Here is an 18644-nt window from a genome sequence, read left to right on the forward strand (position 1 = left end):
ATCTGGGGGTGCATTATATTATATTTTACAGCAGCGAAATGGAGGAGGTTGTTGTAAAAGAAGCCTCTCCTTACAGCAGCTAAGCAGTGGTGCGAGTCTCCGCTTCCTGCCCCGAAACAATACCAGCGGGGGCTTCCTCTCTCGGCGGGAAGTTTACAGAAGATCTCTGAACGGAGAACGGAAGTCGGAGACGTTTGGGCATGAATCCGCCAAGATAACTCAGTGGGCTGAGTGCCTGCACAGAAACATACAGATCGCAGAAACGAGTCCGGCCAGAGCCCACTCGGCCCTTCATCCTTGCAAAGTCAATGAATGCAGCGGAATTACTTAGTAGCACCCGTTATTCAAGCGCCTGGAGGCGCCGCTTTCAGGTGTGCACTACATTTCCTTAATTGCGGCTGTATGCCTAGCGGACTACGGACATTAGACACTCTTTGCAGATATTTTAGTTTGTGTCTTTTTTTAATGAGAAACTCGCCGTCCTTAATTTTTGCATGCACCTTTATTTGCTTCCTAGTTCATTCTTTTTAATTTGCAGAAATTCTTGTCTAATTGGGTCTAGCTTCAGAGTCTAATGCGGTGTGTCTGGTCACCTTTAAAAAAAAACTACTGGAACCTCCGCAACGACCCTCGGGGCCTATCCATCTCGTACAAAGAAGAGCCCGCCTACATTAAAAGAATATATAGCATATAGATTGGGCTATAAACAGTCAGTAACTATTTACGGCCTGCCATTAAGCCTCCCATCTGCAGCTTTACGCTAACTGCCTTCAGGCCTAAGTTAGCGGTGCTTGAACCCAGGCCAGTTCCCGCTCACACCTTGCGGTTGTTCTAGACAGGTGATTAGTGTAGTGTAATAACGACGGCTGTAAAAAGATAATAACTTGACATTTCGCTCGCTGGAGAGATCAAGTCGCCCTTCCTTTGCGAGTCATTGGTATCCGTGTCCTCCCGACAACGTTCACCAGCGACCCCCCTCCCCTCCCCCTCCCCATGGTGCTGCAGAGTGTGAGTGAGTGCTGCAGAGTGTGAGTGCAGTGTGCTGTGTGAGTGCAGAGTGCAGTGTGAGTGCAGAGTGTTGTGTGAGTGCAGCAGAGTGCTGTGTGAGTGGAGCAGAGTGCTGTGTGGGTGCAGCAGAGTGCTGTGTGAGTGCTGCAGAGTGCTGTGTGAGTGCTGCAGAGTGAAAGTGAGTACTGCAGAGTGAGAGTGAGTGCTGCAGAGTGAGAGTGAGTGCTGCAGAGTGAGAGTGAGAGTGAGTGCTGTAGAGTGAGATTGAGTGCTGCAGAGTGAGAGTGTGTGCAGAGTGAGAGTGTGTGCTGCAGAGTGAGATTGTGTGCAGAGTGAGTGTGTGCAGAGTGAGAGTGTAGAGTGCAGAGTGCAGAGTGTGAGTGCATAGTGCAGAGTGTGAGTGCAGAATGTGACTGCAGAGTGCAGAGTGCAGTGCCATTTATAATGCCATTTCCTCTAACTCAAATAAATCCGAGACCTATTGCATTTCTAATGCTTGTTTACTAAATCAGCACCGACAGTAATATATATATATATATATATATATATATATATCCACCAAAAGAGTTACCCTTACAAAGGAGCCTGCAAACTGGTTGGTTCCGCTTTAGTTATTTTAATGGTAGCTGCCACAGCAAAGATACGAAACACCTCACAGCAGGAGTATTACAGCAAAGCATGACACGTGTCGTGCGATGCACTTTATCAAAGGCTTGTGAGTGGATGGTTAACGCCCAACACTTACGCCTTCATTAAATCACGTTGTCCTTCCCTAGTGGGCGTGGCCTCTTTTCCCAAGGCCTCCTAGACTCCGTAGTCCTTAAAACTCCAGTGAGCCTGTTGTGCAATTCACCACAAAAACTGTCCCAATTAAAACCCATGTGGGTTGCTGTGCCATGATCGCCATACAATGCTGTCCAGATTCAGCGCCTCCACACACAGCACCAGTCCTGACGGTAGCGCACGCCGGTTGGCGTCGCACCAGGTCCGCGCTAGGTGGCAGGGCTCCTCCACGGCTGGGTTAGCCGTAAATATCCACCAAAAGAGTTACCCTCACACAGCAGCCTGCAAACTGGCTGGTTCTGCTTTAGTTATTTTAATGGAAGCTGCCACAGCGAAGATACGAAACACCTCACAGCAGGAGTATTACAGCAAAGCCTGACGCGTTTCGTGCGATGCACTTTATCAAAGGCTTGTGAGTGGATGGTTAACGCCCAACAGTTATGCCTTCATTAAATCACGGTGTCCTTCCCTAGTGGGCGTGGCCTCTTTTCCCAAGGCCTCCTAGACTCCGTAGTCCTTAATACTCCAGTGAGCCTGTTGTGCAATTCACCACAAAAATTGTCCCAATTAAAACCCATGTGGGTTGCTGTGCCATGATCGCCATACGTCGCTGTCCAGATTCAGAGCCTCCACACACAGCACCAGTCCCGACGGTAGCGCACGCCGGTTGGCATCGCATCAGGTCCAAGCTAGGCGGCAGTGCTCCTCCACGGCTGGGTTAGCCGTAAATATCCACCAAAAGAGTTTCCCTCACAAAGGAACCTGCAAACTGGTTGGTTCCGCTTTAGTTATTTTAATGGAAGCTGCCATATATATGCCATATATATATGCCATATATATATATATATATCGAATGTGATCAAGGGCTTTGATAGCGCGAAACGCGTCGTTGCAGGCTGTGTTTTAAATAAAGAAACTTCGCCTGAAGAGCTGTGGTGGTCTGAGTCTCCTTCGCCAGCGTGGGTTGGAAGTGGTCGGAGTGACGTGCTGCATATATATATATATATATATATATATATATATATATATATATATATGCGCAGAAACACTCCTTAAGCCGCCTCCAAATCTGTTAAGACCGGCGAAGCAAAGTAACAGGAGACGGACCACAGGATCTGGCTATAAGATGGTTTATTGTCACAGAAAAACAGCCATGATGCGTTTCGGAGCGGTTACATTTTTTTGTTGTTTTTATGCAGTGAGTACAAGTGCCCGCCCCCTGACATCAGCATGGAGGTCACATGACAACGGATATGGAAGAGGTGCTATTTCCAGCGGATTCGGCATAAATACTTGTAAAATATATCTATATATATATTCACTGTGAAATGTCCAGCTAACTATAACATGTGTGAAACCTATGTTTTTTTCAGTGAATTTCTAAGGTTTTTTAAATGCTAATTCCTAACTATGGTACAAAAGGGGGTGGTGATGGACGGAGCATCTGAACCAATCAAACACTCACACCCAGTCAAAAGATCTGGGTTTGATCCATCACCGTTCTTTAGCCCACTCTGCCACCCCAATTCAGACATGGCTATATGCAAATCAGTCTGACCCTGTGCCTCATGGGAACAGTCCAGCCCGAACTGCCAAGCCATGCCTTTCCTGGACCGGAAACAAGCTTCCGAGGACCGGTTTCTGGCATTCCAGCCGTCTTCAGCCCGGCTTGCTTGAATCCAGTGGCAAAGTGAGCAAGGGACTCACGTCTGAGCATACCCTGCCACACTCATGGCGGCCAAAAGCGGTACAAAAGGGGGTGGTGATGGACGGAGCATCTGAACCAATCAAACACTCACACCCAGTCAAAAGATCTGGGTTTGATCCATCACCGTTCTTTAGCCCACTCTGCCACCCCAGTTCAGACATGGCTATATGCAAATCAGTATGACCCTGTGCCTCATGGGAACAGTCCAGCCCGAACTGCCAAGCCATGCCTTCCCTGGACCGGAAACAAGCTTCCTAACTATAACATAGCTGAAACCTATGGTTTTGTCAGTGAATTTCTAAGGTTTTTTAAATGCTAATTCCTAACTATAACGTGGCTGAGGGAATTTCAAAGGTTTTGTAAATAATAATTTTTAAATGTATTAATTGTTATTTTTTATACTGATTTAATAAATTGTTTTAAAGTATTTATTTTAGATATTTTATTTTTTAAATTACATTAAATATGTTTAATATAAATTGGAATTATTATTATTTTTAAATATTGAAATTGTAATATCTTTTATTTTTATTTTATATTCTATTTAATTCATATATATTTTATATAGCAGGCAATGATATCCTATGGAAGGAAATTGAAGATACTGGTAAGTATGGTTAGAATTACTTTACAGGATCAGTAGTGGGCTGAAAGATGCAGCACGGAGGTCTCTCCTGATAACAGGTGAGTAAATCGGAATTTGTAGTTCGGCTGATTTTAGATGAATTTTTTTAAGTTCCAAAACTCCACACTTGGAAGAATTTCCAAGTGAAACCAGTAAATATTAGCCTATGGAAGGAAATTCAAGTTACTGTAACTACGGTTAGAATTACTTTTCAGGATCAGTAGTGGGCTGAAAGATGCAGCACTGAGGTCTCTCCTGATAACAGGTGAGTAAATCGGAATTCGTAGTTCGGCTGATTTTAGAGGAATATTTGTACGTTTCAAAAATAGACACTTAGAAACTTTTCCGGTGAAACCCACACAATGGATTCCTATGGAAGGAAATACAAGTTACTGGTAAGTACGCTTAGATTTACTTCTCAGGGTCCGTACTGGGCTCAAAGATGCAGCACTGACGTCTCTCATGATAACAGGTGAGTAAATCGGAATTCGTAGTTCGGCTGTTTTTAGAGGAATATTTTGCTCAATAGTGAAGGAAGGGGGCGGGGCCTGAGGTGACATGTGTGCAAACACGCCCTGTGGCGCGCTTTAAGTTGGGGAATTAATTCCTCTTCAATCCTGAGTTCTCCTGTGGGCCAACTAGCCCACCAGGTACCTCCAGTATGGGCCAGGGAGCTGCGTTGCAGAGAGGTGCTCAGAGGGCAGGCCCCCTTTTTACAACACTCTGCAAAGCAGCTCCGTGGCGCTTAATGGAGGTACCTGTTGGGCTACTTGGCCCTTAGGGGACCTCTGGATTGAAGAGGAATTAATTCCCCAACTTAAAATGCGCCACTGGGCATGTTTGCAAACATATCACCTCAAGCTCCGCCCCCTACCGTCACCACTGTCCAAACGCGCCCCGTAGCACGTTCTAAGTTGGGGGATTAAGTCCCCTTGCATACTGGGGTCCCTGGGGGCCAACAAGCCCACCAGGAACCTCCAGTATGCACCAGGGGGCTGCGTTGCAGAGAGGTGTAAAAAGGGATGTGGCCTCAATACACCTCTCTGCAACGCAGCCCCCGGGCGCGTTTCCAGAGGGGCAACTAAATCCCCTTGAATACTGGGGGTCCCTGGGGGCCAACTAGCCCACCAGGAACCTCCAGTATGCGCCAGGGGCTGCATTGCAGAGAGGTGTAAAAAGGGGCGTGGCCTCATTACACCTCTCTGCAACGCAGCCCCCTGGCGCGTTTCCAGAGGGGGAGCTAAATCCCCTTGAATACTGGGGGTCCCTGGGGGCCAACTAATCCACCAGGAACCTCCAGTATGTGCCAGGGGGCTGCGTTGCAGAGAGGAGTAAAAAGGAGCGTGGCCCCATTACAACTCTCTGCAACGCAGCCCCCTGGCGCGTTTCCAGAGTGGGAACTAAATCCCCTTGAATATTGGGGGCCCCTGGGGGACAAGTAGCCCACCAGGAACCTCCAGTATGCGCCAGGAGGCTGCGTTGCAGAGAGGTGTAATGAGGACATGCTCCTTTTTACACCTCTCTGCAACGCAGCCCCCTGGCGCATACTGGAGGTTCCTGGTGGGCTACTTGGCCCCCCAGGGACCCCCAGTATTCAAGGCGAATTACTTCCCCCTCTGCAAACGCACCAGGGGGAGCGTTTGCAGAGTGGTGTCTTTTTTGGTATCGGCAGGGTATGCGTACCCTACGCGCATCCCACGTCTTTTGCCCACTTGTTTTTCTATTTTCTTGTGCCTCGGTTCACAAGATGGCTGCCAACACTTCCTGGTTTGGAGTGTTGACAGCCAATTAGCATAAAGCTCGTGCTCGGGAGGATATGCGTACGGTACTTCGTCTATAGATATATCTATGATTTTACTTTTGATTTTCTCAGGAACTACTTAACAGATTTACACCATTTAACAAAAAGCGTAATCTGCGAACCAAACTCTACCTTTTTGCCAACTTTGGTGTAATTCCATTCAGCAGTTCAGGTTGTAGCCGTGTCTGAAGGTCCCTATGCAAAATTGCATGGGGAAAACACTTTTTGGGACCCACCTTTTTTATCAGCCCCCACTTGACAAATCAACCCGAAACTTTCAGGATAGGAGCGGAGCGGAGCGCCCCATCTTCTTGGAGAATTTCACGAAGATTTGTCAACCGGCGCCAAAGTTATTCCAAATAGAATGTTGCGGATTTCCTATGGAAACTAGGTCCTAACTATAACAACCTACTGGCGACCGCCAGTGGGATATATATATATATATCAATTCAAAAGTTGTCCCTTATTTTCAAAGAGCCCACTAGCAGGTAGGTGTGGAATTTCGTTTTAATGGGCAGATTGCATCATAAACAGTGAAAACAAAGTCCTGATTAATTTTCAGCAGCCTGACGCGTTTCATGCTCTCCTGAGCATTTCTTCAGAGGCTAATCAAAATCTGTGTGGAGCTGAAGTCCTTTTAATCAAAAGCACCTGCCCCAGTGGGCATTGGCTCCTCGGAGCCTGCTGGTACTTGAAGTTCTGTGTTTTGTGCTCGTGCGCTGCTCCCAGAGATAAAATAAAGATTACTTCACGTGAAACCCCAGTGGATCCGGATATTCATTCCCTCATGTTTATGATGCCATTAATCTTCTGCACAACGCCCCATCTGCTCACCTCACGTTGTTTGCCATCTGGCTTCAGCACGAACCACTCACTCTGTGGCAGGGCTCTTCCCCGACCGGGACCGGCCGGTGAAACATCACAGATTTTGATTAGCCTCTGAAGAAATGCTCAGGAGAGCATGAAACGCGTCAGGCTGCTGAAAATTAATCAGGACTTTGTTTTCACTGTTTATGATGCAATCTGCCCATTAAAACGAAATTCCACACCTACCTGCTAGTGGGCTCTTTGAAAATAAGGGACAACTTTTGAATTGATATATATATATATATATATATATATATATATATATATATATATATATATACACACACACACACACACATAGGGGCAGCCTGCTAGGTGGATCCCTGCAGCAAAGAACTGCTTACAGACCCTGCAGAACAGAGTATTGTTGGCCTAAAATATACAAACCCCCAAAGCAGATAGATTCTGCACCGCGGCTTAATAGCAGGTACAGACTCGAAAATCGGGCGTTCAAGGGGGCGGGAGGCTTAAAAATAAACGTGCCTAAAGGCAAATATCACACAGACCCGAGTCCGGGTGTCAGAGCAGGCAGAACAAGGCTCATGCGGCGATGCAGCGCTGGGTTCCGTCTCCTTGCGTAAAGCGCGGAAACCCAGACGCGCTTGCCGCGTCAGAAACGCCGATAGGCGCTCCTTGGCGGCGTCTTGTAGACACCGCAAGCAGGCACCAAGATACAGCCGCTAAGGAGCAAAAGGACTCCCACGGCCCGAGCGGATCGCCGAGTAGTGGCGATCCGCAAGGAAACTGACATAAACAACCCGCAAGTAGACGGGCAATGCGCAGTAATAATACCAAAACAAAAACCGGGCAATGCACGTCAGAGAAAATGGCGTGTAGAAACCGTGCTCTGAGGAAACGGCAACCGCGGGGCGCTGCCAATCAACAACCGCGGCAGGAGGCAACCAAAGCCAAACACACAATGCAATGCAGTAAGGATAATCCAGTTCAATTATAGGAGCACAATCAGTACCAAATACATAGCATTGCATATAAAATCACACGTATTACTCAAGAGAAAAAAAGAGGTGACTTATCTTGGCTGCAAGTAGCGAAGAAAGAGGAAGCATGGTTGTAGACAAAGGACTTTCAGCACCCTGGGGACTCCTGATTGGTGCACTGGATGGGACACTATGTGTGGACACTCTATTGTTTCTGATGTTTATTTCCTATGGTTCATGGGAATAGTAGTTGTTTGACTTTGAAGTGGCTGCTGTCAATAAAGTGAAGAAAGATAAGCATAATCCTCGCCTCCGGTCCTGACATAGAATCTCATCAACATTCAGAAACAAGCTCAAATCAAGCTCCTCACAAACACTTTCAAGGCTTTACATAAAACTAGCCCAGCAGACCTCAACAATCGCATCTGCTAGCACAAATGTTCCAGACACCTCTGTTTGTCTGGACTCTTACTAACACTAATCCCACATATATGGAAAACTAGATTCGGCAATCAAGCCTTCTCCTATATTGCTCCTAAAGGGTGAAATGACCTGCAGCTACACATAAGAGCCTCCTCGTCACTTCTTGAATTCTGTAAGAAGCTGAAGACCTAGCTTTTCGAGTAGTACCATTTGACCCTAGGTTTGCCTAGACTCATACCTGCTCAGTGCCAGTATTCCTTCTGTGTGATAATGCGCTCTACAAATCTGCATAACATAACAACAGAAAGAAAACACAAACACTCTCATGGAGTTCTGAATAAGAAAAAGTATTTCTCTAAATTTGGGGAGGTGTGGCCTAGTGGCTAGAGCTGCCGACCTTGGATTCTGACCAACCAGGTCCGACTCCCGGCCTCAGCTCTTGACTCAACATGGTGTGATTCTAGAAAGGTCACATAATCTCCCTGCACTTAAAAGTGTGAATTGTATTTGTGTTATCCCTACTTGGAATATCCGATCATTTCCCATTTCCCCAAGTAATCTACCGCTCTGTTGCTGCCAAGCTAGGGTCAAGCTGTATAAATACATATCTATATATTCAATGAAAAAAAACAAAGGTTAAAGCAAAATTATAGTTAAATCAAATGTTCAGTAACAACGTCATGTTTTAAATAAAAAAAACACAGAAATGTACTAGTTATATTTATGTAAAGTAACTATAACTCTTGTCCCTGCCATGCCGAGTTTTCTCATCAATTATTTAATTGCAAATGTTGCTATGATATTATCAATGATGTCCTAGAAGATGCCATGAGTGATGTAATATGTGCGGAAATTAGCAGTGCATGGCGAAGGCATGAGTTGCTCACCTGAGGTCACAAGTTAAAGTTACTTGAGATAACTGTAAATAGTGAATTTCTGTGATTTTTTTTTTAAAGACCTTACATTGTTTTTGAAAATGTCACCAAACTATAATGTTACTTTAACCTTTGTTTTTTTCAATTAATTTCTGGGTTTTTATTTTTTTAATGTAAAGTAACATTTTGTTACCATATCAACTACGGTAAGGGTGCTGCCAACCACCACAGACAGCCAAGCTCACGCTCTGCACGGCCTTCGGATGTGCGCAGAGGAGGATCTACAAACCCTCCTGAAGGCAATCAACCCTATGCAGGCTACCATCCCACACCACGCACAGCCTTTGGTGACGTGGCGTGGGTTTGCCTTCAAGCCCCGGGGACCCCATACTCTGGGGCCAAATTCGACAAAAAAATTGCAAGGGGGCCAAAATGCCCTTCATCACTAACCCTATTGTTCCTCCATATAACCTGGTTCAGGTTTCACTATCGGTCGGTGCCTCTGGGCCTACCACGAATACCCACAAACAACACATTGGGGAACACAGGGGAAGCCCCAGGCCCCCCACGGACTTAGCCGGCTCCCGTCTAGTGTGGGAGCCAGCATTGCTCCCACACGGTTTGAGCTTCTAATTATGCTTGCTCCCTTGGGCAGGAGCAATATGTGTTCTTTTCGTCTTCACTCATTAGTATTGTACTTATATGTCAGGGTTTTTACGAACAGTACATTTATACTGCAAGTTATGTTGTACTTACTGTACGGTATCTGTACACATTACCTTAACATGTGACCAGGATCCGGGTAGCCTTGCTACTGTGCGCGGCCTCCAAAGTATTTCTGTTTTATCGTGTACACCTGTGTATGATTTGCAGTGCTCAATAAAGACAATGTTAAAATAAAAAAAAATTCTTTTCGTCTGCCAGCATCAGTATGGGCAGGTATGGATCCCTGGGGCCTAAAATAATATCTACACCACACCCTAGACCACACGGGGGATTTTTTTAGAAATGTGAAAGAGCACACGTTTTTTGTAAAAACAAATTGCAGTGGATTTGCAAATTTTCTGTGAATTTGGGGCAACATTTAAAACAAATAAATGTTTTTGGCTCAAGGTGGGGACTCTCTGAGACCCCAACACCAGGCCTTAGGGGTCAGGGTATCCCTACCCTTCCCCTGTGTCTTTCCTTAGCGTTTGTTTTGGACTCAGGACTTAGTGGCAACTATCTTTTCTTGTTTCGATGTGGTGGCAGCCAATCAGTTCCCAGCAGGAAACTCAGTGTCCCCAGATGTACAATTTTTTTGAGCATTAATTGATAAAAAACATCTGGACAGATTTACACCTAATCACAAAAACACTGTGACCAAGAACAAGCTTTCTATCACATTTGGTGTAAATCTATTCAGCGTTTGAGCTGTAGCTGTGTCTAAAGTTCCTAGTGAAAAAATGAATGAGGAAAACACGTTTTGGACCACCCTTTTTTCTCAGCCTTCGCTTGATGGATCACCCCGAAACATCCAATGCGAAAACTAATCAAAAAGCAGCACTTTCTTTTGCAAAGTTTAGTGGAGATTTATCAAATGGCACCAAAATTATTAGCAACACAAAAAAGGCATTTCCTATGAAACACGATCCTAACTATAACTACACAGTGGCAACTGCCACCACTGGGTAAATATATATATATATATAAAGTAACACAGAAATTCACCAGTAATAGTTAGTAGAGCTAACTACAACTAGCACCCCTACTAAGTACTGATTTTGACCTCACATATTACATCACTCATTGAATATTCTGACATAATTTATCACATCACATCACTGACGACATCTCAAATGACAAAACTGATGATATCATCAAATGAGTGTGTTAGTTTGGTTAATAGTTTACATAGTGGTATGTAACTACTAAACTACCATATCACTTTTCCACTGCCATTTATTAAGGTGTCAGTAGGGCCCCCCTCCCCAGCCCATTTCAAGGCTCCCGGGAACCCCGTTTCTGGTGCCATGTTTGCTTGGGGAAAGGGCGGCGCTGTGCCCCCTTCACAAGCTGTTTCCGGCCCCAGGGACCCCAGGGCCTAATGACATGTTTTAGAGGAGGGGGAGCATGGCCCTCCTCCCCAAGCAATATTCAGCCCAGGGAAATTCCTACCCCCAGGGCCCAATGCAATTAATAAGGGGGGGGGGGGGACAAAAACCCCTCCCCCACTCCGTGAGCCTTAATAAGGCCCTGAGAACCTCATCCGCCACGGCTGTCATTTTAACAAAGCGGAGGGGGCCGCATCCCCCGGGGTCGGCTGACTTGCTGTGTCCCAGGGAGCTCACCCCCGGGACACAGTGACTTTCTTGCCTGCGCTGGCTCGGGCAGGGAAACATGTTTGCTCCCATCTGGCAAGAACATTTTCAAATCACCCGTCAAACGGGAGCAAACACAAAGGTTGCTGTCAGCGGCTGGGAGCAGACATGTGATCGGTTTCCTTGCCCGCATTGATATGGGCAGGGAAACAGAACAACAGACAGCTCCCACCCGGAGGGAGCAGAATAAATAGCTGCTCCTTCTGGGCGGGATCAAACCTTTATAGGCCTGAGGACCCCATCCTCACGCCGTGCCTTATCCTTGAGTCTTAGTAGGCCCTAGGGAGCCCATACCCCAAGGCCAAACATATTAAAAAAAGGGGAGGCTGACCCTGTGTCCCCCCTCACCGAGCCTTATTAGGCTCGGGTAGCCCATTTCTCGGGGCATTTTGTTTTTACTTTCGGGCCGACCCCAATCCTGATCCCTCTAAGGCCCCGGTGACCCCATCCTCCAGGGCCAATATTTATTTATTTTTAAGAATCCCAAACCTATTTTGGCCCCTGAGACCCCACTCCCTTGGGCCGTCAATTATTATTTTTTAATGGGGATGGGGGTCGCGTGGCCCTGCTACCCGAGCCTATTTCAGAAAAAAGGGCAAAGTAACATTATAATTAGGTAAAAATGTCAGTGACAACATTAACGTTTGAACTTAAAAAAACACAGAAATTAACCACTTATTGTTAGCACAGCTAACTATATAGCTTTTGCCACGCTATGCACTGCTTATGACCCATATATTGCAAAAACTCATAACATGTTCTGTGACATAATTTGAGACATCACTGACGACATCTCAAATGATATCACTGATGACATAATCCAAGCTTGTTTGGTACACATTACTCTATAAACTAGTGTGGCATTAGAGGCCCGAATGTAAATAGAAAATAGCTGTGAATAAAATGAAGCATCATTGATGCCATCACAGATACAACTCTCTTAGGTGTAGCAAGCATGAGTTATGTGCAACACTAACCCAATACCATACACTTCATGGGTAGCCTAGTTCACATTAACAATCATAGATATCGGGCAAACTCTCATTACACAAAGTGTTCAATCTGTATACAACTGTTGGGAGAAAGCCAAATTCCTCAAGATACTGTCTGTTCCAAATTGAATGCACTACTATGGACAGCTTTTAAATGTATTAAACCCATCACAGAAATTATACCTACATAGGGAAATGAAGTTGGTATAAGTAGAGAAATGGGTACTGTAAACAGTGTTCACTCTATGGAGAGTTTACTCTGTACTACACTCTTTGTAGACAGTGAAACTCTCATGAGAAATACACCACAGAGTATTAAAAGAACTGTGTACACTCCATACAACACTTGTCAAAAATACATTATTCACTTTAAATAACCATGGTCTGAAGGTTCTAAAGACTATAATACCTGTAGCCGTCATAGAGTGGTGAAAACTTTACAGATAGCCCATCTTCTGAAGCAAAAGAAGCACATGTATATACGTTAGTATCTGGTGCACCCAGTCTTCTATGTTATGTAGAAACTGCCATGCTAAGACAAATCTGTTTAATAATTCAAGGCACCTTACAATACTTAGTATCCACTATGCAGAACCTTTGCCCTGTTGGAAAATTTTCTACAGAAGCAAAAAACGTGTGTGCAACATAGAGGACGCAAGTTGTCAACTAATATCTGCACACAAAGATACTATTCAATACAAAGATTTCTAATATGTTCAATACCTCAAAACACCTATGATGCATTAGAAGTGCATGCGTTTTGTAAACACTTACACCCATTAGCTTGACACAGGCAATACAAAATTAGGTAGAAAAGCAATATGGTAGCTACCCACCACAATGTAAACTGTAAAAAATGAACTTGCACACTCATTGGATGATGTCGTTAGTGAGGTCATCGATGATGTAATTTAAGATGTCATCAGTGATGTCATAAATGATGTCATAGAACATGCCATGAGTGATGCAATATGTCAGGTCATAAGCAGTACATGGTGGGGCGCAAGTTATAGTAAGCCCTGCAAACTATAAATGGGGAAATTTTGTGCTTTTTAAGTTCAAAACGTTAACGTTGTTACTGAGATTCACTTATGACGTCAGTTCTTTATAGAATTACTTTTGATTTTTTCTGTGAATATATCCAAATATACATATATGTGAACGGTACCTACAAGCACATCCCACAGTAATTACAAATGTAAACACGACGGAGCACAGAGAATAATTCCCAGGGCACTTTGCTCAACCCTAATTGGAAACCACTGCCATAAAGTCCTGGTCCCCAAACATAAGTGCAGGTGGTGATCACCAGCACAAATAAGTACTGAGCACTCTGCTCCTGGGATGGTGATTATGTGCCTGTGTTTGGTGGTGGCTGGCACCAGCACTTATTTTGGGGGCCCAGGCCCTAGTTTCAACCATCCGACTTTGACCAGCAGCAAGAGAGACAAAGACAGAAAATAGAGAGTTATTAAGAAATAGAAAGATAAGAATACAGGCACAATAAGAGATATCAAGAATGAAAAAGAATCTGCAGGAAAAAGGCATGAGCTGAGATCAAGACTAAGCTGCTGTGGCATCCGGCAATCTCTACATTCAGCAGCAGGCTCCTAGGAAAAACGTTAGGCCCTCATACTTTTAAATTAAGCACCGCTGCGGGTGTAGAGAAGATATGCGTGTTCTAGGGATAGCAAGAGGTATGGATTGGAGCATCTCTTCCTTGGATAGCAGGCGCTCTGGATCAGGGTTGAAAATTCTAGGGACTGTGGAAAAGGACCGGGTGGTTTTGGGGAGAAGCACTGTGCAAAAGGTCTTAAATTCTCCTAACATCCTCTTTCTATTGCCATTGCAGGGGGATGATATGTGCGGAGAGGAGCCAGATTTCGCAGCCCCCCCCCAGAAGTTGATTTCCGAGCACACTCTCACTAAGCGTTGCAAAGAGAGGGATGGCCAATAGCGAGGGGCCCACAGCGCACATGGAGTACGGCCATGCTAAATGATCTGCCGGAGTGCACAGCTGCCTGTCTTCACTTTATTCAAATTCCTTGTTGGAAAGAAGCTAAACTATAATAAAGAACGGTTTAACCTTCGAGGCTCTACTCTGAGTTTCAATATGACCTTTTTAAGTGCTATACCATTGTCGCAGTGTGATTAATTTGAGTGTGTGTGTTATTTGAATTCACAAAATGTTCCTGTTGGCCAAAGGGCATCCTGTTGCTCGGAGGAGAATGGCTCTAGCAGGTTAGTTAAACCTAGCTTTCAATTACCTTTGAAAAAGAGAAGGGCAAGAGATGTTATTGATGGAAGGAGGTAGAGCGATCCAGTGTCTAGCAGACATATAGAAGAAAGTGCTTTAAGTATATCACCACCTGGTTAGGCGTAACAGAGCATAAGATACCTGAAGAACTGTAGTGTAAAAAACATCTTAAAGAGATGACATGGGTTCAGAGTTATTGAGGGCTCGATGACCTATACCGAAAGCTTTCATCAAAACAGCCCATTTGTGGATGGGAAGCCAATAAATTTCCAATGATGTGGAACCACCAACAAACATGCGGTAGGTTCAAGATAGGGTTGGCAGATGCATTTTGAATGGCCTGTAAACAGTGAGAGATACACTGGTAAACCAAGACAGAGTTCCCGCAGTCAAGGCGAGGCACGATTAAAGGCTGAACCACCTCAGAAACTAAGAGGGGGAGGAGAGGAAGGACTTTCCTTAACATAGTAGCTGAAAATAAGTGGCTGCAACAAGGCTGATTGGAGTAGAAAAGGACAGACTGCGTTCAAATACGAAACCTCGTTTTATTGCAGAAGCAACAGGTGCAGATAGCGGTAGGTCATCCACCATAACTAAGACCTAATGGAGGTCTGGTTGCCAAGGATGAAGACTTCTGTCTTGCCGCTGTTAAGGTTGAGCAATTGTTATTCATCCACTGATGTCATGTAGGCATACAAATTGTCCTGAGTGAAAGGGATATTGACAGTAGAAAATAAATTGTGTATCATTTGGATAGAACATTATCTCAAAGCCAAATGATCTAACTAAAGAACCCAAGTTGTAATGTAAACATTGAATAATGTAGGGCTGAGTGAAGAATCCTGCGGTAGGCCACATGTGACAGGGACAGAGGAGGAATGAAAAGGTGGAAGTGAGATGGAAGGAGTCCTGTCAGAGAGAAAAGAGCACAGCCAAGTAAGAGCTACGTTACAGATACCATTGTTAGGGAGACAAAATATAAGGATATCATGTGAGACTGTGTCAAAGGCCATAATTTGATCGAGTAAGACCAAGAGTGCTGAGGGACCCTGGACCAATATTGATCTGAAGTCGACAAGGCAAATGAGGCAGCTGGCCTACTGTGCAGCAGACAAATGCCTGACTGAGTGGAATTGAGTAAAACATTTGCTTTCATATCGCTAGACAGTTTTCTATTAAACTCCCTTTTCCAGAAATGTCATGGCAAATGTAATAGGGAAACACAGCTGTAATTACTAAGAACCATTAGATCTTCAGAGGGTTTCTTGAGTAGCAGCACAGCCACTGCTAGCTTTCACATATCAGGCACTGTGGCTGTCTTAGGAGAAAGACTCCAGAGGTCTAATACAGCAGGGCAGACCGTGTCTGCTGCTAGAATAAAAATGGTGAAGCGTTAAATGTCCAATGGAGATCCCGATTTGATGGAGTGGAGCCATCAAAATAAAATTTAATAAAACATGACATAAAAGAAGAAATTGCTTAATTCTTATCAACTGCCTATGCTAAAATGAATAACATACATCAGTAAGGCAAAATCACTTTCAACTTTCATATCTCTTCCTAACTGCTAAGGCATCACGAATAAAAATTAATCAAGGCAAAACAAATTTGCGGGAACTCAAGGCGCTGTAGGTATAATAAACCTGACTTATAATTCCTACTAGTAGAGGCACGTAAAACGGGAAGTAACAGCGGCTTACATTGTGCACTGTATAAAGTGTAAAATATATCAAGTGCATGATGCGCTGGGGAGATACGTTATCACAAGGACAATATGGAAAGTAAAAAAAACACAAGCACCCTACCCGGGAAAAGCTAATAAATTAAAATGTGCAGCGTGCTTAAACGGAATCGCGTGAGAAAAATATCATATTGTGGATTACAAATAAGGCCCAAATACTATTCTAGGCTTGAACTGGTAATTAAAGGAGAATACGTTAAAAACAACTGCATGTTTAGAGAATTACACATCTTTTTACTGCTGCAGTGATTAAACACCAGATTTTTGATTTGCAGTTTGCAGTTTGGTTCAACAGATTCTGGCTTAGTAAAATATTCGGGAACCCCCAGATCTAAAAATGAATGTTTAATATAATCAAGCCAGAGGATCTTCAACATAATGTCCAACTGAGGGCAATCTTTAAAAACTAACCTTGAAAAAGACGCCTCAGGGTTGAGCCATAAAAGCAAAGGAGCTATTCTAACAGAATCCTGCACATAATTCTATGTCAGGACCGGAGGCTTCGGATTATGCTATTCTTTCCTTGCTTTATTTTGACAGCAGCCATTTTAAACTTCATTAACAGACCACATTTCCCAAACACCCTCGGGAACATGATGGTCAAAAGAAACAAACAAGGGACAACACATCCCCAAGTCCATCAACCAATCACAACGCTGAATGCCTGATATAGTCTCTCTTCCAGTCACTGTCCATCCTCTTTCTTTGCTGCTCGCAGCCCTCAGATGAGCGTTTTTCTTTACTTCATGTCATAGACTGCGTGTTTCCCAATTCATAACGCAATCGACGGCCGCTTACGGGCGCCCACGACCACGTTCCATGTTGCTTGTTTTTTACTTAGTTTCTGCCTCAATGGTGTTTTAGGAGGTTAATGTTGGTATTCACTGATTGAACGGGTCCGGCGCTTCATGGTTCCCTGAGGGAATAGTGTGAGTGTGTGTTCCTACGTGGCTTTCTGTCTCGGCGAGCTCACGTGGGGTTCCGGGTGCTGTGCTCCGGTACTGCCGGCTTCCTAGCATTGGCTCGCAGGTCCCGTTGAGGGGCCTACGCGACCCTGCGCATTTTACCTGCTGCAGGATGCGGCTCGCCTCCGGTCGCCAGGGGGCGCTGTAGGACGCACGTTCTCTCGCCTTGTTGGCAGTGCGTGTAGAGTTGGACAGAGGCCGTTAGTCAGTTTCTGCTTACTCCGCGCACGTTGCCTGTGCCCCGCTTCCCTGGATAATTATGCCCTGGTTGGGTCGGTAGTGCTTTCAGCTGGCTATTGACACTCAGGCTGAAACCTGAGTTGGTGGGTGTGTGTTTGGATGCCCTTTGGGTGTATTACTGCCAGCTGCAGGTTACAGCAAGACCTGCAGGGACACGCTCCCAGGGTTGTTAGGCCTGTGCATACTAGTTAGCAGGTGGTGTCCCTGAAGGGTGGTTTGGCCCTCTGTGGTTAATAATTTAGGACTGTGGAGGCACTATTGGCGCTAGGAATCCCTTGTCAGTGAAATTTCACATCTTCGAATTGGGAGCATATCTAACCCGGCCGACATGCAGTGGGAGGAGGAACCCCGTGGCCCAACTGCCCTGAGACGATGAGTTTTATGACACAGTAGATGCGTCTATCTATCGGGCAGTTGAAGAAGTAATGGCTCCTATGGAGGAGTGTTTGTCCCAGAAGCTTGAGCAATTGTGTGCTCGGTGGGCTCCAGTAGCGCCCAATACTTCATCTACACCCCAGGGGGCAGCGCCTACTACCTCTTCTACATCCCAGGAAGCGCAAGGGATGGATCCTGTTCCAGCTAAACGTCCTAGAGTAGATTACGTGGACCAGGACACTTTTGCGCGCTTGTGTGAGACCTTCCTGGTGCATAGCCAGCCTCTGACCACTCCGGTAGAGAATACTCCTTCCTCGGTTCACGCTGACCCAGTTAGCCAATCCCAAGGGGATGACACCCAGGCCGACACAGACGAAGAGCCTGAAACCTTTAGACCGTTGCGCCCAACATCAGGGACGGGTCCCTCAGAGTCGCAGGGAACAGGGGGTACTTCGGACATGTTAGACCCCGAACTCCTCATGCATCCTAGGTCCTCGGAATGGACCCCCTCCGCGAAGGTGGCAGGCTACGTGGTGGGCAGAATTCGAACTCTCATGGGGAAAGACGCCCGTAGCCGGTCGTAGTATCCTCGCCCCTCTTTGGATGAGAAAGTTACGCAGACCCCCGAACAAGATCCTAGGAGGACCACATTTTTAGCGAAGTTCATTAGAGATCCCAAGAAAGGG

At 45.3% G+C, this 18644-nt stretch overlaps 1 protein-coding gene and 1 long non-coding RNA gene across 4 annotated transcripts in view; one reads left to right on the forward strand and one right to left on the reverse strand.

The window, feature by feature from the left end:
* Positions 1–14512, forward strand: part of LOC144825506 (uncharacterized) — a 337701-nt gene extending 323189 nt beyond the window's left edge. For both annotated transcript variants that reach the window (XM_078684163.1, XM_078684164.1), the window contains one exon: positions 14233–14512. In XM_078684163.1, coding sequence (XP_078540289.1) covers positions 14233–14337 — 105 coding nt within the window. In that variant the 3' untranslated portion in view covers positions 14338–14512. The remainder of the gene's footprint in view (positions 1–14232) is intronic.
* Positions 1–18644, reverse strand: part of LOC144825532 (uncharacterized) — a 169837-nt gene that overhangs the window by 17368 nt on the left and 133825 nt on the right. The gene's annotated exons all lie outside the window — the stretch shown is intronic.

Source organism: Lissotriton helveticus, chromosome 1_1, assembly GCF_964261635.1.
Source record: "Lissotriton helveticus chromosome 1_1, aLisHel1.1, whole genome shotgun sequence".
NCBI lineage: Eukaryota > Metazoa > Chordata > Amphibia > Caudata > Salamandridae > Lissotriton > Lissotriton helveticus.